Below are 25,503 nucleotides of genomic sequence, written 5' to 3'. Positions count from 1 at the left end.
TGATGTTGAGGTTGTGTTGGCGTGCGATGGTTGCGAGGGGGCTCATGTATACGTTGAAAAGGGTGGGGCTGAGTGAAGATCCTTGTGGGACGCCGCAGATGACTTCAGTGGCCTCTGACTTGAATGGTGGAAGGCGGACTCTCTGGGTTCTTCCGGTGAGGAACGAGGTGATCCATTCTAGTGCTTTTCCTTGGATTCCGATGTTTCTGAGGCGCTGTAGAAGGGTGTTGTGGCAGACTGTGTCGAAGGCTGCGGAGAGGTCGAGGAGGATGAGGGCGACTGTGTCTCCATTGTCCAGTAGGGTTCGAATGTCATCTGTTGCTGCGATGAGGGCGGTTTCAGTGCTGTGTTTGGCTCGGAAGCCGGACTGTGAGGAGTCGAGGGAGTTGTTGGCTTCGAGGAAGGCGGCGAGCTGGTTGTTGACGGCTTTCTCGATGACTTTGGCCGGGAATGGAAGGAGCGAGATGGGACGGTAGTTCTTGAGTTCGGTGGGGTCCGCTGTGGGTTTTTTCAGAAGGGCGCTGAGTTCTGCGTGTTTCCAGCTTTCCGGGAAGGTGGCGGAGTTGAGGGAGCAGTTGATGACGTCTCTGAGGTGCGGTGCTATGATGGAGTCTGCTTTGTTGAAGATGTGGTGAGGGCATGGGTCTGTGGGGGATCCTGAGTGGATGGAGTTCATCAGGTGGATAGTGTCCTCAGTGGAGATTGGGTTCCAGTCATTAAGGGTGTTCGAAGGTGGTGAAGGTCCAGCGGATGGTTGGGTGGAATGGTCTTCGGGTTGGTTGTCGAAGCTGTTGTGGATGTCTGCAATTTTGTTGTGGAAGAATGAGGCTAGGGAGTCGCAGAGGGCTTGAGAGGGGGTGATGTCGTTGGAGTTGGCCGAGGGATTGGTGAATTCCTTGACGATGTTGAACAGTTCCTTGCTGTTGTGGGCGTTGCTATCTAGTCGGTCTTTGAAGGCGGTTTGCTTGGCTTTTCGGATCAGTTGGTGGTGTGTGCGAGTGGCGTTTTTGAAGGCTTCCTTGGTGCTGGTGGTTGGGTCTTTTTTCCAGGCTTTCTCCAGGGAGCGACAGAGTTTCTTGGATTTCTTAAGATCATCGTTGAACCAGGAGGCTTTCTTGTTGCCAAGTTTGATTTGTCGTTTTTTCAGTGGTGCTAGGATGTCGGCGCTGTTGGATAGCCATAGGGTGAGGTTGGTGGCGGCTTGGTCGGGGTTTGAGGATTGGGCGGGGGGCTTTTGAAGAAGCGATGAGGAGATCTGGTCGATGGTGATTTTGATTTTGATTTTGATTTTGATGGGGGGGTTAGCGCTCATAATTAAATCTCACTTTGATTGTAAATTCAGTAAAGTAGACATTAGAGGCAGCGAAAGCGCTCGCTTCTCGATTATAGTCAACCCACAGTTCTGCGCAACTGGCCTTCTGGTTTATAGACCTCCGGGTGCAGACGTCCCCTTCACTAACTCTCTTCTACAATACCTGGACACCAATGTTATCAAATCAGCCAACTTCACGATTATAGGCGACCTTAATTTACATCTCGATAGGGACACTGAGTCTAAAGTGGCAACTTTTTTAGCGGATCTTGCGGCTTTTGAACTCAATCAACTCGTTAGTGGCCCTACCCATAGAGCAGGTCACCTTCTTGATCCCATTCTCTCCAACATCGCCAGTGGCTCCTCAGATCCACCTATCCCCATGACCTGGACAGATCACCATTTAGTGATTCTATCCATCCCTTGTAACCTGAGCCCTGCAGCAGTGACTACTCCCCTTGTTCAGAAACGGCCATGGAGAAAACTCCGCCTTGAAGACCTACATGACCTCCTGGCACTAAATCCCCTACTCCCGAGTGAGGACCTAGATGTAAGATATGATCAGTTCTGCCTCTGGATCACCCAGGCACTTGACATCTTAATCCCTGCCAGATGGACCAAGGCCCGCATACACACTGCTAGTCCTTGGTATAACTCGGAACTAGCTACCTTGAAAAAGGAATGTAAAAAGGCAGAGAGGTGCTGGAGGAAAAACTATGATGCCAATCTTAAACAAGATTATATCCGGCTCCAAAAAACCTATCATCGTAAGGTCTGCAGAACAAGAGCGGCATACTATGCCAGTGAAATAAGCAATAGCTCCAATACCTCAAAATCTGTATTTAAAATTTTGAAAGACCCTTACTGCAAAAAAATCCGTTAACATTACTACCATATCGCCCGACCTCTGTAATAACATGGCCAATTTCTTCACAGACAAAATCAAGAAGATATATGACACCTTCCCCAAATGCCCACAGTCACCGGTTACCATTGATCCTAACAGGCCTTCTCTCATCTCTTTGCCTACACTTGACCGAGAGAGTTTCTTAAAAATCTGTAGAAAGATTAAATCCGGATCTCCGGCAGACCCCTTAAAACCGGACACCTTCTGTGAAGCCCACGAACTCATCACAGAACACATCCGTGACATCATCAATCTGTCACTCTCCACCGCCAGTGTTCCTTCCAAATGGAAGCAGGCCTGGGTTTCCCCCATTTAAAAAAAACCCACCTTAGACCCTTCACTTCCGGAGAACTTTAGGCCTATTTCCTTGCTCCCCTGGCCTGCCAAAGTCGTCGAGGCACACGTCAACAATATTCTGTCCAATTTCCTCCTTACCAATAACATTCTGGATGACTCCCAACACGGGTTTAGAGCTGGTCACAGCACCGAGACAGCCTTGCTCAGTGTCTCTGAGGACCTCCGTTCCATTCTTGACACCGGCGGTACGGCAGCACTGGTCCTGCTGGACCTCAGTGCTGCCTTCGATACGGTGTCACACGAGGTCCTTTTGACGAGATTGGAGGAAATTGGAGTTACAGAGGCAGCCTTGGGATGGTTCAGGGACTTTCTGTCTAACAGGTCCTTCAGAGTCTCTACCCCTCCTTACATCTCGAAGGAGCATAGCATTGGACAGGGAGTGCCGCAGGGCTCGTCCCTTAGCCCTACCCTGTTCAATGTCTATGTTCGCCCTTTAGCGGAGGTGGCTAGAAGGAATGGAATGGCACTGGTATCCTATGCAGACGATACCCAGTTGGTGGTGGCTCTGAATACAACAGTGGTCTGGAAGCCCATCATTTTAAACAGACACTCACTGACATCACCAACTGGATGACGGCGAATTTTCTCCAATTAAACGCCGGAAAAACTGAGATTCTGCTATTGGGGAAAAACACCGCATCCTGGGGAGACAACTGGTGGCCTGACATCTTAGGCCCACCCCCTAAGCCAAAAGATTGTGTTAAAAATCTGGGAGTATGGGTCGACTCGGCTTTAAAGTTTACCATCCATACTAAGAAAGTGGCTGCCACATGTTTTGGCATTCTACGTAACCTCAGGCCAGTTCTGAAGTTCTTTGACTGTCGCACCCGCCAGCTCATTGTTCAGGCGACGATCCTTTCTAGACTGGACTATGCCAGCTCCCTCCTGGTAGGAGCGAACTTGGCGGAAACCACCAGATTACAGAGAGTCCAGAATGCGGCAGCCAGGGCTCTGGTTGGCCTACCTCGCCATTCTTCCGTCTCTGGAGCCTTAAAAAAATTGCATTGGCTCCCGGTGGGCAAAAGGATCCAGTTCAAGGCTCTATGCTTAGCCTTTAAAATTCTTAAAACCGCCTCTCCCCCCTTGCTGAGTCCCCTCCTGTCTGTGTACACCCCTAGAAGATCACTCCGCTCAGAGGGACAACATCTCGCGACTATTCCCCGCACCAGACTGGCCAGAGTCGGTGGCCGATCCTTTAGTTTCCTGGCTGCCAAGCTATGGAACAGTCTGCCCGAGGTCATAAGGGGGATCCAAGACCTTTTAGCCTTCAGAAAGGCCGTCAAAACCCATCTCTTTCAATAATCTGTCATCTATCCCTGCTATTCGTTCTCTGCATTTTGTCTGTTCGCAGCGCCGGGACGCCCCTTGGCTGGGGCAGCCGTGCGCTATACAAATATCCATAACATTAACAAATATCCATAACATTTCTTTGCAGAGTGGGTTGGGAGTGGTTGTTGGGTTTGGGCTTGTTGTAGGTAAAGTGGACGCAGCTGTGGTCAGTCCAGAGGAGAGCCGTAGTGTGGCTAAAGGAGACATGGTTGCTGGAGGTGAAGATAGGGTCGAGTGTGTGACCTGCGATGTGGGTGGGGGAAGTGACCAGTTGTTTGAGTCCGAGGTTGGAGAGGTTGTCCAAAAGGGTAGTGGTGTTGCGGTCGTTGTTCTTTTCAAGGTGAAAATTGAGGTCTCCCAGAAGGATGTAATCTTTGGAAGGGAGGGCGTGTGGAGTGATGAAATCCGTGATGTCTTCACTAAATTGTGCGCGAGGTCCTGGGGGTCTGTAAAGGAGGGTGCCTCTGAGTGTGGTTTTGGGGTCGGTGTGAATCTGGAAGTGAAGGTGTTCAGAGTTGGCGAGATTGACGTCAGAGCTGGTTGAGATGTGGATGGATTTTTTGTGGACGATAGCGATTCCTCCTCCTGTGTGGCCGGTACGGTCCTTGCGTATGATCTTGTAATCTTTTGGGATGGCAATGGTGATGTCTGGGGCGGAAGAGGCGTTCATCCATGTTTCTGTTAGGAAGGCGACGTCCGGAGAGATGGTGTCTAGTAGATTCCATAGGTCAATGGTGTGCATGTGGACCGAACGGGTGTTGAGCAAGATGCATTGTAGGTTGTTGGGGTCGGGAGTCTGTGGGGTGATGGAAGCGGAGTTGTTGACGGTGCCGATGAATTTGCAGGAGTAGCATGAGAAAGGTCCATGGGTGTGTCCAGGAGCGGCTTGGACGCAGTTGGGGGAGCGGCCGGTGTTAAGGGCTAAGAGGGTGGGGGCATCGTAGGTAATGCGGGAGGGCTGGGCAGTGCGAGGGCCTGGGGGTCTGGCGCTGGGCGCGGTCCAGGCGCGGACGGGCGTAGACGGGCTTACCTTTGGCGCACCTTCGGCGCGGATTGGGCGCGGTCGCTGCGCGTACACGCTGCGCGTTGGGACAACTGTCATAAATGGAAAGTGGAGGGGGCGGAGCGTGGGAGGGGTAGCTGGGAGGCGTTAGCGAAGGGGGAGGGACGGTCTGCAGGCACAACAAAATGGAGGGCACAAATACAACAACAGGACGCTATGGGAGGTCAAGCAACAAACAAATAATCACAAGCGAGGATTACAGCAGCAGCGCTAAGCACATATGTCATCAAATGCAATACTTAAGCCCAGAAATGGTAATCGGCAGTCAGCAGCGCAATGCTCGTAGGAAATAAATGACACCAAATAGCTACGCAAATGCGGAGCGCTACGCAGGGAGCTGGGTGCTAAATAAGGACTGGGAATGCCGAATAGTGAATAAAAGCCAGAGGATAGGCAGCACGAACGATACCACAGAGGCGCTTGTAGGAGGTGGGCAGGAGCAACCGCTTCACGTGTAGTGCAGCTGGTCACAGGGGCTCTTCAGCCGAGTTGGTCCTAGTGCTTCGTGGGTGGGAGGGGTAGCTGGGAGGCGTTAGCGAAGGGGGAGGGACGGTCTGCAGGCACAATAAAATGGAGGGCACAAATACAACAACAGGACGCTATGGGAGGTCAAGCAACAAACAAATAATCACAAGCGAGGATTACAGCAGCAGCGCTAAGCACATATGTCATCAAATGCAATACTTAAGCCCAGAAATGGTAATCGGCAGTCAGCAGCGCAATGCTCGTAGGAAATAAATGACACCAAATAGCTACGCAAATGCGGAGCGCTACACAGGGAGCTGGGTGCTAAATAAGGACTGGGAATGCCGAATAGTGAATAAAAGCCAGAGGATAGGCAGCACGAACGATACCACAGAGGCGCTTGTAGGAGGTGGGCAGGAGCAACCGCTTCACGTGTAGTGCAGCTGCCACAGTGTGGCAGTGTTCTAGTCACCTATGTCACCCTTATAAGCCACACCCTCAGAAACAAAGCAGAAGCTATGGCCATTGGCCCGGGCTTCAGATTAATTTTTAATTGGAATTATTTTACTCCTTACTTTTAAGAGTTGGGAATAAAAACATTTTAGCGAGTAGCAAGAGTATTTTAAGGGAGTGAAGTAATATGTTAATTTTACCATTTATGCATGTTTGCTATGATGCTTAGGGGCATATTTACCAAAGGCCTTGAGTGGCCTTGCGAGGCTTGGTAAATCTGTAATAACGCAAGGCAGAGCAAGTAGCTGCCTTGTGATACTATCTCCCAGGGATGCGTTCCGTGGGAGGAGCGTGGGTGTTTTCACACATCCGTCCATGGATTTTGGCGCGTTCCCACATTTACTACGGGTGGTAGACCTGAGAATGTGGCAAAATGCTACGCCTTCCCAGGGAAGGCATAACGAGGATTAATATATGTATTTCTCCTTGTTCATTCCTTTTTCTACATGTGCTGCATTCTGTAGCACACATAGAAAGAGTAAAAAGCCTCAAAGGATTGTTTATGTGTCCCTGTGGGTGGGTAATGAGAATGCAGAGCAATGGAAGTAGTCAGGGAACCAGAAAGAGAGGAGTTAGATAGAAAGAGACAGAGATAATTAAAGTTGGAGCTTGCAGAGTTCCCGTAAATAATTACTAATAAAAAAGCTTTTCCTAGTTAACAGTGTTGCCTCTTTCTGTCGCTGTTACGACATTACAACTGGCGACAAGGGCGAGATCGATCCTCTGCAGCTGTCCATATGGTCATGTCACACAACCTCCTGTTGTAGCAGCGTGCCTTTGGAAGCTCACCTCGATGGCGCAGAAGACCACCAGCCTGAGAAACACCACGTTGGGAGCCTACCCCTGCAGCAGAAACGTGGAGTCGGGAGCACACCCTGACTGCGCGGAAGACGACTGGCACGAGAAGTGACCCATATTGTCTATCCCCTGCAGAAGCAGCACTACGTCAGGAGCCCACCGCTAGTGCTTTGAGGGAGTCCGGAACAAGACTCGACTTCGGGAGCCCACACAGGTAGATGCCACCTTCTCCCCTCATTGTGCCCCACACAACCTACTGTACTGTACCTTGCTTGCCTGCCGATTCAGTTCCAAATCTCCTGCATTGACTGGCTCATCCTGGCAAAATCCAGTGAGAGTGCAACTTCTCTCGGCAGCCATCTTTGAATCAGGCAGCTCCTCCAATGTGCCTAGAGGAACTCATGGCAGCCATTTTGAGGTTAGGTGCCAATTTTGCTTTCTGAGTCTCAGGCATCTTTACAACACTGGTGAAATCACTCACTCCCTCATTTAGGCACCCCTAGCAAATCACTTCCAGCAAAGGGCATTTCTTTATATTTTCTGTGCATCGGAACCAGGCCCTGCATTGTCAATACAATACAAAGACTGCATACATTTGGTGCCCTTCACTACTCACTGCTTTGCAGGCACTATTAAGCTAACTGCACTCAGCTACCTCAGTGTAACCCCGTGTCTCAGCTAGGGGAATGTTTACATCCCCAGACTCAACGCAACGCATCGGGCGCAGCACAGCCGGGACTATGTCAGCGTCAGCTACCTCTACCCACAACGCTGTGCGCATACTAGCCATGCTTGGAATATCATTTCGGCACTCGCTGGAATCTATGGCCCTTGCATCTGGTGGTGGCATGGGTCTTTGCTGGCAGCAATGGTGGAAGATTTTGAAGACTTTATGAAGAGGTCACAGGTTACTGACCCAGCTCAACAGCTCGTTGCAATCTCACAGGAAAAGAGGTTGGACAGATCATCAAGGAACTACCAGCAGCTGCCACGACATCCTATCAAGACATCCGCAAAGCACTTAAAGGAAATTCCTACAGAAAAGAAACATTGACTATGAATAATACAACTTCAATCTAGCCTCCCATGAAAAGGATGAATCCCTGGGGGAGTTTATCTCACGTCTCAAACACTTAGCATGCTACTGCGCTTTCGACACTTTCACGATTGAAGATGCCCTTCATCTGCGGTTCATAGAGGGATGTCAATTGGAGTCCCTGCGTCGACGTCTCCTAAAGAAAAGCAATTCTCTGGACAAAATAGAAGAAATTACACGAGTCAACAATCAAGAGGAAGAACATGCAAAGAAAGTGGATGCAGGAAAGTCGGAAAAACAAGTACAGGCCAGCAAACTAAAACACTCACTCAAACTCACCATCATGACCGTCGTCCATCTGAATGCCGGCAGACACCAAATACACAGATCGTACTCAACGTGCAGATCATCATCGTCACAGTCCCTAACTGGCTGACAAGAGAAGGCAGCGTTAGCTGAAATGCTATCGCTGTGGACTAGATTTCCCACATACTGAGCCATGCCGTGCCATCGGTCAGAGATGTCTACAGTGTGGCAACGATAATCATATTGAAAAATATGCAGAGCATCTCAAAAAGACATGCAAAGAAAGTCATGGTACCAACGAGCACAACCACTAGCTCTTTGCGATCAAGTCTCCAGTCACAGGACACATATCGATCTTGATGCTCTGTGTCACGTGAGCCACGATTTCTCACACCGATCTCCCAGGACAATGAGGAATATGTCTGCATGGTCGCTGTTCATGACTGACTAAAGAAATACCTGAGACTGCACATCCAAATGGGGGAACGCCAGCAAGATTTGTGCTAGAGAGTGGTGCGTCACTTAATTACATTTGTGTTTCAGAGTACAACTAAATGAACTTGAAATCCTAACTACACAAAGCTGCTGTGCAAGCCTACACGTGGATGCCTAAAGAACCACTACCATGTCTAGCACAATTCAATTTCAAACGTCTCACGCCTACAAGGTTAGAACTGCACCAGCATGCATTCACGTCATTGATGGGACTGAAGCAGGGGGCTGTCTTCTCAATTTGCCTACTGTAGAGCACTTAAAATTGGTGGAAATACTATACAGGGTAGATGATAAGCCGGACATTATAAACAAGTTTCCAAAACAGTTCACAGGTCTTGGCAAAATGGCCCATTTTCAAGTTTGCCTACACATAAATTAACAAGTAACACCCATGGCTCAACATCATTGGAAAGTGCCTTTTCATGTCCAACAGGCAGTGTAGGATGAATTACGCGATCTCCTCCAGGCAGACATCATCAAGAGAACATCTGGTCCCATTCCGTGGGTGTCCACTGTGGTTGTGGTGCCCAAACAAGGATCAGTAGGAAAGGTGCGTCTATGCATGGACATGAGAACACCCAATACAGACACTGAGTGGGAAAGACACCCGAGACCCCACATCAGTGGCATGATCACTTTAAACTGTTAAACGGGGCAACAATCTTCTCTAAACAAGGGCTATCACCAGCTTTTTTCAACACATCAAGGCTTATTCTGATATAAATGGCTCAGTTTCTGCATTTCATCTGCAGCTGTGCTCTTCCAAGAAGTGATCAGGAAAGTCGTTTGTCATAGTCCCAAAACTTCAACTACAGTGATGACATTTTAGTGTTGGGTGCCACTGTCTAAGACCATTACATAGCACTAAATTGCATATGACATGGGCTCCTGAAAGCAAACCTGACTCTTAACAAAGACAAGTGTGAATTTCGCAGATCCACACTAAAATTCTATGGACACATCTTTTGGGTGAAGGGATGAGGCCAGACCCTGAAAAGGCCACGGCTTAGAGTGACACACATTGCCCCCGAGATGCTGGGGATGTTTAATCTTTTCTAGGAATTGCCAGCTACCTTGCCAGTTACATCAAAGGCTATGCCACCATTAGTTATCCCCTTTGTGAACTAACAACACCACGCCAACCATTTAAATGGTCTGAGAGGTGTGATCCAGCATTCAACAATATCAAGCTACAGTCGAGTCAGCCAGCAACCTGGCTTACTTCAGTCCACACAGGAAGACCAAAATCACTATGGATGCCAGTCCCATAGGACACGAGGCCATCTTAGGACAATATGTCAAAGAAGGTGATCAAAGACACATAGTGGCATACGCTAGCTGCTGCCTGACTGACACCGAGAGGGCATACTCACAGCCAGAAAAGGAAAGCTTGGCACTAGTCTGAGCCAGTGAGCACTTTCACATTTTCATTTATAGGAAACACTTCACATTAATTACGGATCATCAAGCCTTAATAACCATATTCTGAAACCCCACGCGAAAACGCCGCCCAGAAAAGAGTGATAGGGAATCCGTCTCCAAGAATACGCATACACAATTCTTCACAAACCAGGAAAAGCAGCAAAACCTGTGGACTACATGTAAAGACATTCCAGAGCATCCTCTAGAATGAAACACTGGCTAGTGACGGAATACATCCACTTTGTCATCAATCAGGCAAGAGTCCCTGCAACTCCCCTTGAAGCAATTACTGAGGAGTCCACAGTCAATGTCACTGTTTAGGATGTAGCACGTTGCATGCACACAAACGCATGGGGGCACTTGGAAGAGCCCAAAAGTAACCAAAACATCACCAAAGGACTGGGCTCACATGAAAGAAGAACTGACAATTGCCAAAGACGAGTTGTTACTTAGAGACAAAAGGATTGTCATACCAAAAAACTTGCAGCATGGGGTGGTCAATCTGGCACACAAAGGACACAGGGGCATGATGGCAACTAAACAAGCCTTAGGTGAACGTGTCTGGTTTCCCTCCCTAGACTTGATAGTCGAGGCAACGCTAAAGGACTGCCCTCAGGGTCAACTTGTCAGTCGAGAACAAACTCCTTTGCCACTGCAAATATTTGAACTACCGGAAGGAATATCGCAACATGTGGCGGTCGACTTCTTTGTCCCTCTGCAGTCAGGCAAATACATCCTTGTTATTATGGATGAATATTCCCAATTCCCTATTTCTCAACAAGTGTCATCAACCAACGAGTTCCCCACCATGCCTGTACTGAACAAAGTATTTACAGCATGGGGCATCCCAAAAGTGGTCAAAACAGATAATGATCCTCCGTTTAACGGACAAGAGTTTGCTGAATTTGCTGGTCATCTCAACTTCAGACATCGGAAGATCACTCCCATGTGGCCTCAACCCAATGGGACGGTGGAGAGGTTTATGGCCACACTAAAGAAAACCATACAGTAAGCCGAGCTGTCAAGGCAAGATGTTAAGATGACCCGGAATGAAGTATAACGAGCTAACAGAACCTCGCTTCACAGCACTACGGACAAGTGTCGAGCCACGCTGATGCTGTGCTGCACTGTGCGCATGAGAATACCCACCTGGAAAAACTCAGCTAGCTGTGTTCATAGAGCTCCAGATCATGAAGAGCTGGCAGAGCTCGACTGAACTCAGAAAGCCAAGATGAAGGATATGCAGACAGTCCTTGGAGTCCAAGTCAATGGAAGTGCCAAGCCGTCAACTGTCCATGAAGGAGACTGGGTACTCGTCAGGGAATAACAAAGGAGAAAGACAGACAGCCTGTACTATGAACATTCACTTAAGTAACAAACCTAAAAGGTACTATGGTAATGGCTGCCTCTGATGGCAAAAGGATAACTCTGAATATTTCTCACTTCAGAAAGTGTGATCCAACTACCAAGAAAGTAGTGGCCATCTCGGAAGACAATGCTTTGGAGACCATTCAAGTACCAACCAGCGGTAATGACGCCCACTCCTCCCTTGCAGAAAGTGAGCTATCAGAAACAAGTCCAGCACGCCAGCCGCAGCAAACTTGTCGAAGACCGACACAACTTATTGAAGAAATCTAAAGACTTACACCATAACGAGACTCTTTTGTTTAAGTTGGGAGGGAATGTAATGTTGTCTAGTATAATTGCCATGAGGGCGCTAGGGCCCTATGAGTGGGTAAAGAGAAGGCAGAGCAAGGGAAGTAGTCAGGGCACCGGAAAGGGAGGAGTTAGATAGAAATAGATAGTGATCAGTGAAGGTTGGAGCATGCAGAAGTCTCATAAATAAGTAGTAATAAGAAAGCTTTTCATAGTTAACAACCTCTTACAGTCACCGTTCCGACATTGCCCCCATGCACCATAATTTAAGCCATGAAAATAAACTTCACTCCCCCAGCTTGGTAGTAAACAAACAGCTGTAAATGGGGTGTAGTGGGCCCCTTCAATAACTGCTACTGAACCTACACTCCTGTGCAGGTTACTGTCGTTTTCATCTGTGGCAGGAGGTCTGATAACATGAAGTAAAACATGCTTATCTGTTGGTGTAGTTTGCTAAGTAGAGCACGAGGCCTTCAGTGACGCGTCATAAACCGTGATGACACTGCAATGCTAGCTACAGCAACGACCCCATGCACTGGTTCAGACTATGGAACGTACCATTGCAGTAGGTCCGCCCATTTCCTATGAATCCATAGTTGCAGATACAGACGCGTTTGCCAGTTTCTTGAAAGCACGTGGCACTGGGATGGCACGAGGCACAGAAGTCCACAGCGGGGGTTTCTGCTGTAAGAAAGGTAGAACAAAATGACAGAGTCAATACCCCTGGGGCAGACAGCTTACACTTCAACTTGTCACAAAATGTTGATTAAATGTTTAGTAAGAGTTTAACTTAGGTGTCCCAATGGTTCCACTTATGGCCAAAAATGATAAATCCCGATCTGCAACCTGTGGGCGCTCACTGTGAGTGCTTGAGAAAGCCACACAATCCTAACTGTTGTGGATACTCGCCAACATGTCCGATGGGTATACATAGGCAAAACCGTAGTGTCAAAATACTCTGTAGTGAGTCTACAAAAAGAGTGTGAAAGATGTCCTGCCACCACCATGGGCCTGATTCACAAACACTGGTGTATGAGTACGTGTGACTTACTCTTCAAGTACTCCTTGTTCAGTCATGAATTTCAAGAATAAATCAGGACACTTACCAGGACTATAAAAGTAAGTTTCAGCACAATGCTTGTGAATCAGGCCCTTATCTTCGGGTAGGTAGGAACAGGAAATTCAACAAATGGTCCATTCTTTTCCATGAGAAGACAAGTGAGAAAAAATGTTGCTTGTGCGAATGTACTTGTCTGAAATACATATGGGAATATTTATGACACTTGTGGTGCATGGCAGTGGAGCAAGTCATTTTGCTGCGCTGTGTCACAGGGAAAGGGCAGGATTGCGCCGTATGTATCCAATACAGTGCATTCCTGTGCTTTAGCCCGGCGCTGGCGCAGTTTTGGCAGCCTTGCACCAAAGCAGGCACCCTTGCACCATGGTGCCTGTATTGTAGGCAGGATTGTTTTTGCACAGAAAGGGGTGCCTTCCTGCACAAAAACAACCCTGAGAGGCTTTTCCCTCCTTCTATCTGTGCTGCAGAAGGAAGGAAAAAGCTAGGAGAAATAACGATAGAAATAAAGATATTTTTCCCCGTTACCCCTAACCTGGGAAACCGTACCTTTTTGTCGCATTCCTAGGTTTACCAGATTTGGGACATTTGGGACTGCATCAAAAACCATGGGACTTGCTTGGGAACACCCACACAATGCCCATGGAATGCCTCCCTTGCACAGAGTAATGCATCACAAAGATTTGAGCTGCATTGGATAACTCCATATTTATTAAGCCAACTCCAAAAAAAACTTTAGGTTTGTGTCGCTCTTGCACCACCTTGTGTGGTGCAAGAGCAAACCAAACAAGGTCATAAATATGGGCCAAAGTCCTGAGGAGTATCTGCCCTGACAATGTGTTAGGAGTACGCACGGACATGTAAGATTTAGGGCCTGAATTACAGTTGGTAGACTGAGTTTATTCCATTAGGGTGGTGGAGGAAAATACATCCACCATTCCGAGGTGCCTCCACTTGCTACATTTAGAGTGTCTTCTTCAGACAACTCTCTACATTGGCAGGAACCACTATCATGGCAGCTCCTGCCAATGTAGGAAAAGTTTGGTGTCAGGCATGACGCTTGGCTGTCAAACTTTTCAAAGTTTTTGTTTTTCAAAAATAAACTCCCAAAATGGGTGTTTGTTGTTGAAAGACAAAAAACTAATGGCATCCACATCCTGGCACGTTCCTTTTTAAATTTGTGTGTTAAACTTTTTCGGAGAGATCAGTAGATACAATTTACTTCCTCTTTGGTGTCATTTTATGTTGTTTTTTATGTACAGCTTCATGGTAGGTGCCCACCATCTTGGAACAAGAAATTAAAGCTAAAAACAAAATGGCTATTGCATCATTAATCATGCACGCAAATGTGTGGCGAAGCATGCACACCCCTTCTTCGTGATGCTGGGGTTGCTATGGCATCATGATCTACGTGTGCCCAGGCATGATGATTCATGTATACGTGTGCCCCATTACATTTTTGCCTGTTTGGATAGGGTTCTATCCTGGGATCTTCCATACGACCTTAAACTATTTTTTATTACACAGCACGGATGGGATAGGGGGAAATCGGTAAGAACAACACCAGCTATTCCTGGCCCTCACTATTTCTAAGCGTGATATCGTGCAGTTATGGAAGGGAACCACTCCCCCCCCCCCCCCGATGGTAGGAAAATGCCGAACAGAACTTGATAGATGCGCAGGAGAAGAAATTGCGGTCTTCCAGGCGAGAGGTTGTCCCCTGAAACACAGAAAAACAGGGTCCCGATGGACAACATACCGGGGTATAGATCTTTCCCCTCTTCCCCCCCAGAACCCATGATGTATGAGTTTCCCCGTATGTCACAGACCACAACACGCCTAGCTCAATACCGTATCACCGGTAGTGCGAGTACTCAAATATGTTCACTAAATTATTCGGGGAATGGGATTGTCTGCGCAAAGTTTTTGTTTATACATTTTACTGTTATTAATTATGTATACATCTGGTACTCTTGAATTACCCATTGTTTCAAAATGTATATGCCGGGCTGTAGCCCAGATAGGACCATACAAAATAAATATAATATGTGTTAAAAAATGTTTACCAGTTCTTTCAGCGTCAGTAATGCAACCAAAACCTATTCCTTTGTTTTTGCATCAGCAAAAAGCATTGTAAAAGCCAATGGTTCTGCATTGGCAAAGCCACATGGTGGGACCGATTGGCTTTGCTAATGCTTGTTTTCAGTATTGATCCTCATGATTGGCTATTACCAGATTTGCTTGGAAGTGGGAATTAAAAGAATAACATTTTCAACTGTCCACTGAGTTTTTGTGAGTTCAAATGAATATGCCAAGGATTATCTGGAGCACCGACCACATGTCATGTACTCATGCACTGAATATGTGGGTTATATGATATTAGTGGAAGTGCTGGTGAACCTTGATAGTAAAATTGTTTTCAGACGGATGCTGGAAGAGCATGGGAGAGATTACTGAAGGTTTGAACCACTTGAGGAAACAATACATCTCATGCTGTCTATGAATAAATGTGAATTCTGCTGATCCATCATCAAATATATCAACCACTATCTCTCAGTGAGAAAACCATGAAGTGGATGCCAGCAAGAAAGGGAACCAGTGAATACTTTATGGCAGTGGATCCTGGGGGGCACACCTGGATGTAATACAGGTTACCGGGCCCATTTTTCCACCACCCTCCACCCCCCTCGCCCCTCCCCCAGTTGTACCAGTGATTGCTGGGGATCTCCACTGGGTCTCAATTTAAGCCAAAGGATTTACTTGTAGTATTTTCTGTTGACCTGTGAACATTCTCACCTGATGGACATTACTGCAAAATTGTTAGTTTGATGGCCATCAGACAATTTTCGTAGTGAAGTCTTTTATTTACAAATATCCAGTACTTACACAGCGCAGGGGATTTGCTGCCACAAGAGGACTTTTTTGTCCTGGACCCCACAACTAACTCCAGCAGAAACCCTCCTTTCTTCGTGCATGTGACTCTTATTCAATGATAGTATGCAGGCGTGCATAAGCAGCAAGCCTGTATGTGTCCTATACAGAAGACCTTTATACAGAGGTCCACTTGTGCTCTCTTTTGCCGTCCTGCTCAGTCTCCTCTAGTATTGAAGAGCATCCAGGCCAACTAGTTATGTAGTATCACAACATTCCATTACAAGACACTTTGCAGTAAAGTCCATTTTAAACAGGCAGTTAAGCCTGCTGGTGGGTCATTGAGTGCATCGTCACTTGCAGCCTGCCTGTCCTTGGAAACTGAGGTGGTCAAATGTTCATCAGAAGCAGCAAAGAACTGAATAAGTGCTGAGCCTAAAGCAGACTTACTCACATTAAGTAAGCCACATGGTGGGGAATGTAATAACTAAGATCACAATATACAGCCATTTGTCATGTAGTTCCCATAATCTCCCACCTCCAGAGTCGTGGTGCTAAGTTAATTTACAGAGTAGTTATGCACATTGCGTTTGGCAGCATGCTGCCAGATGCAACAACTTTTAAAACCTGCACTTTCCTGTGTAACAAACTGTAGGTTAAAACACACAGTTTGTAACACAGAGTACTGAGTAGGAGCAGGTCATCTAGCTAAGTGGCATAATACCCAGCATGCACCACCATGGACTTAAGCCACTTCTCAACCTGCCTAGGTTGCTCAACTCTCCTACAGACTTTGGGGCATGACCTCCTGGCCATTAGGCCAGCCTCTGCCAGAGCTATCCAGCTTGCTCCCCGTGATCTTGACTAGGTGCTGTGTTGCTTGCCCATTCTCCCATCTGTCTGAACTCCTGCAAAGGCTTCAAGGGGAAGAGTGGGTTCCCAACCTCCTTGAAGCCACCTGCTCTGCTGAGCCCAAGACTTGCAGCCAGCAACCCAAGGGTCCATAACAGGTGGAATAGGAACTTTCAACCTCCACTCTCTGTCTACTTCATAGTCTATCTGAACTCCTGCTGAAGGTCCAGAGTGGCGGGTTCTCAACCTTCTTTGGGACACCTGCTCCACCAAGCGCAAGAATTGCAGCCAGCAGTCTGTGGTCCCCTCACGACTGAACTTGGGGCTCACCAGGCTGATGAGATCCTGCTTCAGTTTCATCAGTCTGAGCTATCAGGTGCCATCCTGCCTGGGCCCAATCCATCACACCAGGACAGCAGACATCAGCAGGAGCATGGTCTGTCCAAGACCCTATGTCCATTTCAGAGACTCTCCTTGGACACTGGAGCTGTGAGTGGTGAGGTGATACCACACTCTCTGACCTGGGAGATTGGAAGAGAGCAGGCAAGGAGGTGTTGTGATAAGGCAGCAGCCACTCTGCGACATCATCATGTCACATACACACAGCAGGGACTTTCACTTTCTTGCTGCATGTTGTGAAGCCCACCTTTCACCCTTGATACATGCAATAGGCTTTTGGCAGCAGGTTACGTGAGGGAGCGGGGGTCACCATGGTCAGAAAACAGAGAAGGGAGGATGGAATGGGGCAGAGGAAGAGAATAAACACTTACGGCCTATTCACCAGGGAAAGGCAAGGGTGGGGAAAGACAGGAAGGGAGGTGGGGTTCTGTTGGATGATGCATGTCGCTGGCAGTAGAAGGGCATGAATTGAGGGACTGATAAAGGAAGGTTAGTAGTATCAGAGGAGTATAGTGAAGTAAAGATCTGTCTAAAAGCAAGACTTGTCCCGGCGGGCAGTATAGACAACAAAGTGAAACTGATGAACACGAAAAAATGAAGTTAGTCAAATGTTAGAAGATATGTTGTTAAACTCGAGAGGGGTGGGGATTTGTATTGGTTGGAGAGTGTTCAGAGGGTGTGGGAAATCGTTAATCATTATTTGTTGGTGCTTCGTATAAGGATTGTTAGAGTGTACAGTATAGAGGCATAATGTGTGCATTATGAGCCTATCTTACTCCCAAAAGAAGCAGCTTTTCCTACATATGAAGGTGTGGGGTCAGACTCCTCTTTCAAGCATAAAACTTGCCATTCAGGACTGGAGCCTGGATCTGCAAAAGCAGCCCCATCTCTCATCAAGCACTTTATTGCTTTATGAACCCCACTCCCGCTGCGCACAAGCCTTTTAAAATGTTCAAAGGCAACTGGCGGGGCAAGGTTGCAGCAGGCATCCCAGGAAAGGCATGGTGGAAGTGGAGAATGTAGTGTCTTGTGAGTTTTATGACAGAACTCCTTTGGCTCCTAGCGGACTTCGTAGAGCTGTGATGTAGGTGTGAGAGGGGAAAGCAATGCAAGCATGTTTTAGAATGTTGCGTTATCAGTTACACACAGTAGAATAAATACTAAGCTCCATATGTGGCCAAGTCATTGGCGGGTACCCAGACTGGGAAGGACGCTACAAATGGTGATGTGATGGGGGATAAGTAGCCTGAAGAACACGTGTGCTCTCCCAGAGAGTTTGCTGATTCCAAGCAAACTGCCTATGCTTGCCACGTGTGTCGCCATCGAAGTATGGAACAATGCTTCATGCATGTGTAGTCAAAGTACAGCTTCAGTCTCTGTAAAGCAAGTGAAGACAATGAATGCGTTGCAAAGAATCTACACGTCGATGGTCGAAAACCTGCTGATCATGCCATACATAAAGGTTCTGCGCTGCCATGCAAAAACAATTTGTACATTATACGGAGTGTTAACGCTGAAGGCGGATTCAACCTAGATTACAAGGGCATCTGCTGCTTATAATCATAGCTTGCAAAATAACATTGCAAACAGAATCGCAGCAAGGCGGAGATCAACCAGATTCTAGCAATGCAAATTGACATTTTGAAGAGAAGAAATAAATGACTTACTGAATACACCAAAAAGAGAATCATCGTACCACAGTACGCACTGAAGTTGGCTCAAGGAGACGAGTTTGGGGTTGTGTTTACAGAGCTGCCCATACCCAAAGCGGTTCATTCACAAAGTTGCTGAGTGGGGCTAAGACAACTTCACAGGTCTTCGAAGAATAAAGAGCCGAGAGCGACTCTTGGAATAGTGACATTTTTTAGATGTCATTGAAGGTCATGTATCCAGCTATCATTAAAGATGATTCAGCGAGCACATCGCAAGGTCTCCCAGATGAGATGCCTAAACCAAGTCACAGTGATCCACCAGAGATGGCAGTAAGTTCCACACTTGTCTACAGCACTGCTGCATTCCTGAAACCACCACCACCTTTCGATGCCCCCTAGAAGCATAGTTTTGGCGATCGATGGAGACATTTGATGATTTCATTGATACACTTGAAGAGACTGATAACAAAAAGATTATCAGCTATCTCAAAAATCCTGCTGGTGATGATGTGAAAGAAGTCATAAAGAAAATGCAGCGAACTAAGAAGAAATGACATGCTGTCAGATTGAAGAAACACTGAATCTCAAGTTCAATCCAGTACCAAATGTTGATTACGAAAGATACATTTTCAGCAAACAACGCCAAAAGGTTGGTGAAACCATTAATGAATTTGTGGAGAGACTTTATACACTCATCAGCGACTGTACGCTTAATGAATTTAATGTTGAGGAAGCTATGCAAATTAGAGTTATTGATTTATGCTTGTCAGATTCATTCAAACAAAGAATGCTGAGAGAACCTCTTAATTAGGAGTGAGTGTGATGGCTGCCAGACCTGAGGTGCGTGTTGAAAGAGAAGCTGCTGACATGGAGGCTGGAGGTCCCTAAAGTGAATCAGCCATCAGTATAAAAAGTAAGCCAAAGCAAACTATTGAAGGACACAAAGTGATGTCTACACGTAAACAGAGCTTATATTTTAGATGAGGATTTTCGTTTCCACATGTCAATGTCCCGCCATTGGACAGATATGTAAAGGCTTTGTGAAAGAGAATCATTTTGTGTTGGTTTGTAAAATGAAGGAAAAAGAGCAAGTGCATTACAGCGCAAAGACAAAAATGGCCGCCAGAACATTCCAGAAGCAACATTTGACGCAAACCCACAAGCCCATGCAGCGACATCAATTGAGGCAAATAGGCACTGAACAAAGTTGATTGTCGTCTAAATCATCGTCAAACAGTTCTTCCACCTCAATATCAAGTGAAAGTGAGGAAGATGGTTGTTCCATGTTGATGTTTACTTCAAAGAAACATGTGCATGTCGGACTGGCTGCATTTGAGAAAAAATGTCAGTCAAAGAAAAGTCGAAAGCACCAAAGTCATATAAACATTGTCTGAAGAATACATTCAAAATAAATGGTTGCTCAATTTCTTTCATCATCGACAGTGGTGCATCGATAAACATAATGCCAGAAGAGCAATACAATGAATTATCTCCAGTGCCCCGACTTATGCCATAGAAAACCAAAGTGTACACATGGGCTACATCGACGCCCATAAAAAGTCATGGTTTATTTGTAGCGACAAGAAAACACAAGAAAACGAAGGTGGAGGCAAACATCTATGTGTTTCAAGGTACAACGTCAAGTGCTTGTCTGCTCAGTTTCAGTACCACTACTGATATGGGACTAATTTCTGTGAATTACAAAATGAGTGCTCACCACAAAATGGTAAGTCAATTGCCTACGTTGTTTCATGAATTAGGAAAGCTTAAGACTATGCAAGTAAAGATGCATATTAATGAAGATGTCCGTCCTGTTGCTCAGAGACATAGACAAACTGCTTTTCATTTACAAGAAGCTGCTGGAAAAGAACTTGAATCGTTACTTAAGCATGACATTATTGAACGTTCAACTGGTCCAACGCCATGGGTTTCTACCATAGTGGTAGTGCCCAAAAAGGACAGTGAAGGAGCTGTATGCATATGTATTGACATGAGTCAAGCAAACAAGGCAATTGAACAAGAATGACATCCAGGTCCACACATTGCTGACATGATAATGCAAAGGTCTTCTCTCTCCTTGATTTAAATAAAGGTTATCATCAGTTGGAACTAGAAGATTGCAGTAATATGACAACCTTTTCTACACATGTTGGTCTATTTCGATGCAAAAGACTCAATTTCGGTGTGTCATCAGCTGCAGAACTGAAAGTGAAAGATTTAATTACATGTCAGTCATGAAACCGACACACTCAACCTCTCACCAGTGATGGTGAATGCCAAAATTATCAAAAACGTTAAAGATGAACTGTACGTAAGTCAAGAAGGAGTTATAGTGGGAAGGTCAAGAATCTTGATTCCAGAGAGTCTGTGACGGAAAATAATTGAAGTAGCTCAGGAAGGACTTTATGATATTATTGCCACCAAAAGAGCTCTCTGAGACCGGGTTTGGTTTCCATATTTAGAAGAAAGAGTTGAAAAGGAACCAAAGGTTGCCATCTATGTTACTGCCTTTCTACAAATATTACTCAACATTCTCTTAACATGTCAGAACTCCCTAAGCATGTGTGGGAGAGAATAGCCATCCATTTCTTTGGTCCACTAGATAATGGACATCATCTGATGGTAATTGTGGACGAAGACTCACTTTTTCCATTAATAGAAGAACTCTCACCCACAACTCACGAGCGAGCCTTGAGAGACTAGATGGCATCTCTGCGCATGGATAGTTCCAGCCATTTTGAAGTCAGATAATGGACTGCCATTTAACAGTCGAGATTTCAATAATTTCCTAGAGCATCTGAACTTAAAGCATCAGAAGAGTACACCCTTGTGTTTTATGAATATGCTAAAAAAAAGCAGTACAGCGTGTAACTCTTGAGAGGTTCAGTTTAAAAACTGTATTGAATGCACAGGCAAAAGTCCTGCGATTTTGATGTTAGGGAGAGCCATGACAATCAAGTTACCTAATGGACCAACAAAAGAGAAGAAAATGAGAACACAATTCATACGATTTACTTGATTAACAAGCAGACAATGAAACTCTATGCACACAAGAGGCAACATGCAAAAACATTGAGTTTAGTAGAGGAGATCTAGTGATTGCCCAACAAATGTGATAGAGGAAATCTGACGCTGCTCCATATGATGCTAAAATCTTCCATGTAGTGTCCACCAAGGGACACATGGTGACTGCCCAGCGTCCTGGGAAGTCTGTTACCAAAGACTCTTCTCACTTTTGGGATTTGATTCATCGGTCTTCTGATCGAGATTGTGCAGGAAAGACTGAACCTGAAAACTCAGTGACTGCAGTTACTTCTTCACTGTCTTCCAACATTTCTGACACTGAAGATGACAGCTCCCAGATTCCAGTAACCAGATTAGGTTGAATAACTAAAGAGCCAAGAAGGTTGATTGAAAAGATGTAACTGTACACACAATATATATATATATACATATACTGATTTGTATAAAAAAAAAATATTTAACAGAGTGGGAGATGTAGTGTCTTACAAGTTTTATGATGGAACACTTTTGGTTCCTAGCAAACTTCGTAGAGCTTTGACATAGGTGTCAGAGCAGAATGCAATGAGAGCTTTTTTTTTAAATGTTGAGTTTGCAGCTACACTCAGCAGAATAAAGACGTGTAATGCTAAGCTCCGTATTTGTTGTAGTCATTGGCTGGTACCCAGGCTGGGGAGGACGCTAGAGAGAAGAGCTCTAGAGAGTCACGAATGCAAGAAAAAGAATGGTATGGGTGTAGGAAAGAAGGGAAAGGAGAGGGCATTGGAGCTATATATGAATTCCGAATAGGGAAGGGTGCAGATGAGAGCTCTGGTGAACCATGGTCACAAAACACAGAAGGAAGTGTCGGAGGGGCAGAGGGAGATAGAAAATACGCACGTCCCATTTATCTGGGAAAGGCAAGGGTGAGGAAAGGTAGGAAGAGCTCTGGTGAAGCAGGTGCTGGGGAAAAAAGGAAGGGAGCAAGGGAAGGGAAAGCCAAACACCCAGGAAAGGGAGTGACGGGGTGAAGGCAAGATGGATTGAAAGAAGAGCTGGGTACGTAAGGAAGGATAGACTAAGTAATGACATGATGGTGATCGGAGGTGGCACTGCAGGAGTGAAGGAAAGTATTGATGACAGTGGGAATTCGTGGACGAAAAGGGGAGGGAAAATTGATGACAGGACTGAGGGAGGTGAGTGAACAGCTATAAATTCAGAAGTGAAGCTGGAAGTAAAAAGGAAAGCAGTGGTGCACCTCACACTCAAGACGTAGGGTGGAGAGAAAGGGAGGCATTCTGAACAATACTTAATTGAGCAGAACAATAACAATGTTAAAGCAAGGAAAAGGAAGTGACGACGAAGACAGAGAATACATAAACAAGGGAGGCCTGAAGCCAAGCTAGGCGGGCTGCTGAAGAGAGGTGTATGAGGTAGTAAGCAAGATGGAAGGAACAGGTAAGATATTACTTTTGTGCGAACATATCGATGTGAGGAAAGTGGTTTATTATATAGCGTGGCTGTCCAAACCCATTGTGTAATAAAGGCATAATTCCATATCAGGTCCAAGGTTAGTTTGTAAAACTTTAGCTCAGTCCTGGGTAGCAGTCAGGCGTTATCAAAGGAACAAGTGTAAAGCATTAAGAAGTAAATGCAACATAATACAAATCTGACACCAATTTATAAAAATATGTTGTATATTTATATTTAAATAGACGCCTCAATGACAAAAATCCACAAGAGGGTTGCGGGGATATGAACTTTTAAAGGAATAATAAATCACAGCTTTTTACTTAGTGTAATAAATCATTGTAATCTACTGCGACTCACGGTTTAGGGTTAGCCACCATAAGGGACTTGAAATCGGCTATTGGGGCTCTCTTGTGGGGAAAGAATAAAATGAAATGTAAAATGCACTATATAAACTAATTTTTTTCTTTAAAACAAACATCAGGAGAGACCCCTGAACCTATGGAGTGGTTGCTGCCACTCAGCATAGGTATTAAACACAAACACTTTGAAAGATAACCACCTGCAACTTATCTACTATGCCAGGCTTAGCCATTTATTTATTCACAGTGCATTGTTTACCTTTTGCAGACATGCAAGTGGTTAATCTGTGCTGTTAACTAGCAACACAACATTGAAGAATCAGTTAAAAAGAAAATTCCCCTGAATATCCCTGCTCAGTACCAAATAACAGCCAGAGAGGTTGTGAGAGCAATGAAGGCATTGGACAGTATCCATACAGGCAGTGGGCCACACCAATTGAGGAAGTCTACCATATCAGTGCTGGAAGTGGGCAGCGTCCCCATAATGAAAATTGTGGGCACCAAATTAAGCTCTGGTGGTGGCCCTTGGATGATGCCTCATCAGAACACTGGGAAGTTTGCTGGGTTTCAGTGACATTTGCCAACAACTTTGACTAAGGATTTGCCACCATCTCCACGTTTCTCACTGAACTAACACAAGGGCACCACCAACTAAGAAAAAAGGTCAGAACCTTGCTCCACTGAGATAACCGTACAGCAAAGTGTGCATGCCTTGGACCGAAGGTGTATAGCAGTCTGCGAAGAGACCCTCAACACCCTGACAGCCATGTTATTGACTTCAACTGTTCTGGCACTGACTGACCATAAATGACCCTCCTTCCAACATATAGGTGCCAACTTCAAGGGCTGCATTAGGGATATAACAAACCTCCAAGTTCTGTCACATTTACCAGCAGAAGAATGTCCAGAGTGGAAAGCAACTACACAGTGCAGAAACTTGACTTTCTTCTTTTTTTGTAGTCTGTCACTCAGAAGATCCCTAAATAAGCATTCTTCTTTCTTATGGAAGGAATAAAAGCCATTAAATAGGTTTCAACAGGCTATTTTCAGTTCTGCTTATAAGGATTTATTTTATGCTTTAACTCATTTTGGTTCACAAATCTGCCTCAATGATGATATCTAACTCACAGATTCAATTATTGGATGTCATTGAATCATTCAATAAAAGGAGGGTCAGAGTGTAGCCCTAAAGGACCCCTTTGGCTTTAGAGATTTCTTTTACCAGCATTGTAATTTTGCAAACTTATCGATTGCGCCTCACTCACATTCAAGCCTATGCCCTGTGCTACTCAGTCTCGAAAGAAGGAAACAGAGTCTTGAAAGACAAAATTGGTTTCTGAGGAGATCAGAAGATGGAGGAGAGGCGAAAGAAAGCATAACCTGTACTCCATGAGGAGAGTGTCAGCGTGATTTTTCACTTCAGTATTGACTCAAAACATCATCTGACCATAATATCATGGTAAAACAAATCATGATTACAATAATATTATGCATAAAAATGTCACAGGTAAGCATGACATGTTTTGCTGTTCTGCAGTAATATCGAAGTTTACAATATTGTTTACTATGATATTATTTTTATTAGTTTTATTGTATTGTATTATCCTTTTATTTCATTATTCATGATTTTGTGAAATTTATTTTTAATTATTTCTAAAAACATTATAGTAACGTATATTTGTTCCACTTGTTTAGGTGTAGTGAATGTGTTGCACTGGAGTTAGAGTAGTAAATCTGAACCTCCAAACGAAAAAGCTAAACAGCACACCGTTATCAATTTTAATTGATCCACAATAATGTGTATGGGACATATATTCATCCCAGTCCAAATCCTAAAGTTTAGAAGGCAAGTCCGATATTGAACAAGGCACAATAGGTAGTCCACCTTCCGTAGAAAATTTATTTTATTGCTTTCAAAGAAATTCCCAGCAAACAATGCAGCCAACACGTGTTTCGTCTGTACTCATCTGTATTCAGACTTTCTCAAGGCTGGAAAAGTAGACATATGTACAATCAATAGACTCAATAGATTACACATGAATTTAACATTATTTAAAATAAATAGGCAGGATCTGATGTTCTAATACATGTTCACTAGATGAGGATGAAAAAAGGAAGAGAAAAATAAGAGAAAGTGTGCAACCAGAACCATAGTCTCCAATT

The 25,503-nt window shown here is 45.3% G+C and overlaps 1 protein-coding gene across 4 annotated transcripts in view; it reads right to left on the bottom strand.

Moving 5' to 3' along the window:
• Nucleotides 1–25,503, bottom strand: part of SUSD1 (sushi domain containing 1) — a 678,087-nt gene that overhangs the window by 541,733 nt on the left and 110,851 nt on the right. For 2 of the 4 annotated variants that reach the window (XM_078676643.1, XM_078676646.1), the window contains exon 2: nucleotides 12,218–12,343. The exons of 1 other annotated variant lie outside the window; for it this stretch is intronic. In XM_078676643.1, coding sequence (XP_078532769.1) covers nucleotides 12,218–12,343 — 126 coding nt within the window. The remainder of the gene's footprint in view (nucleotides 1–12,217; nucleotides 12,344–25,503) is intronic. One more of the 4 variants, XM_078676644.1, reaches the window with a different exon arrangement.

This window comes from Lissotriton helveticus, chromosome 2_1, assembly GCF_964261635.1.
Source record: "Lissotriton helveticus chromosome 2_1, aLisHel1.1, whole genome shotgun sequence".
NCBI classification, from domain to species: Eukaryota; Metazoa; Chordata; class Amphibia; order Caudata; family Salamandridae; genus Lissotriton; species Lissotriton helveticus.
Note: the sequence above shows the minus strand (reverse complement) of the source record. Positions and strands in the feature narration are given on the sequence as shown.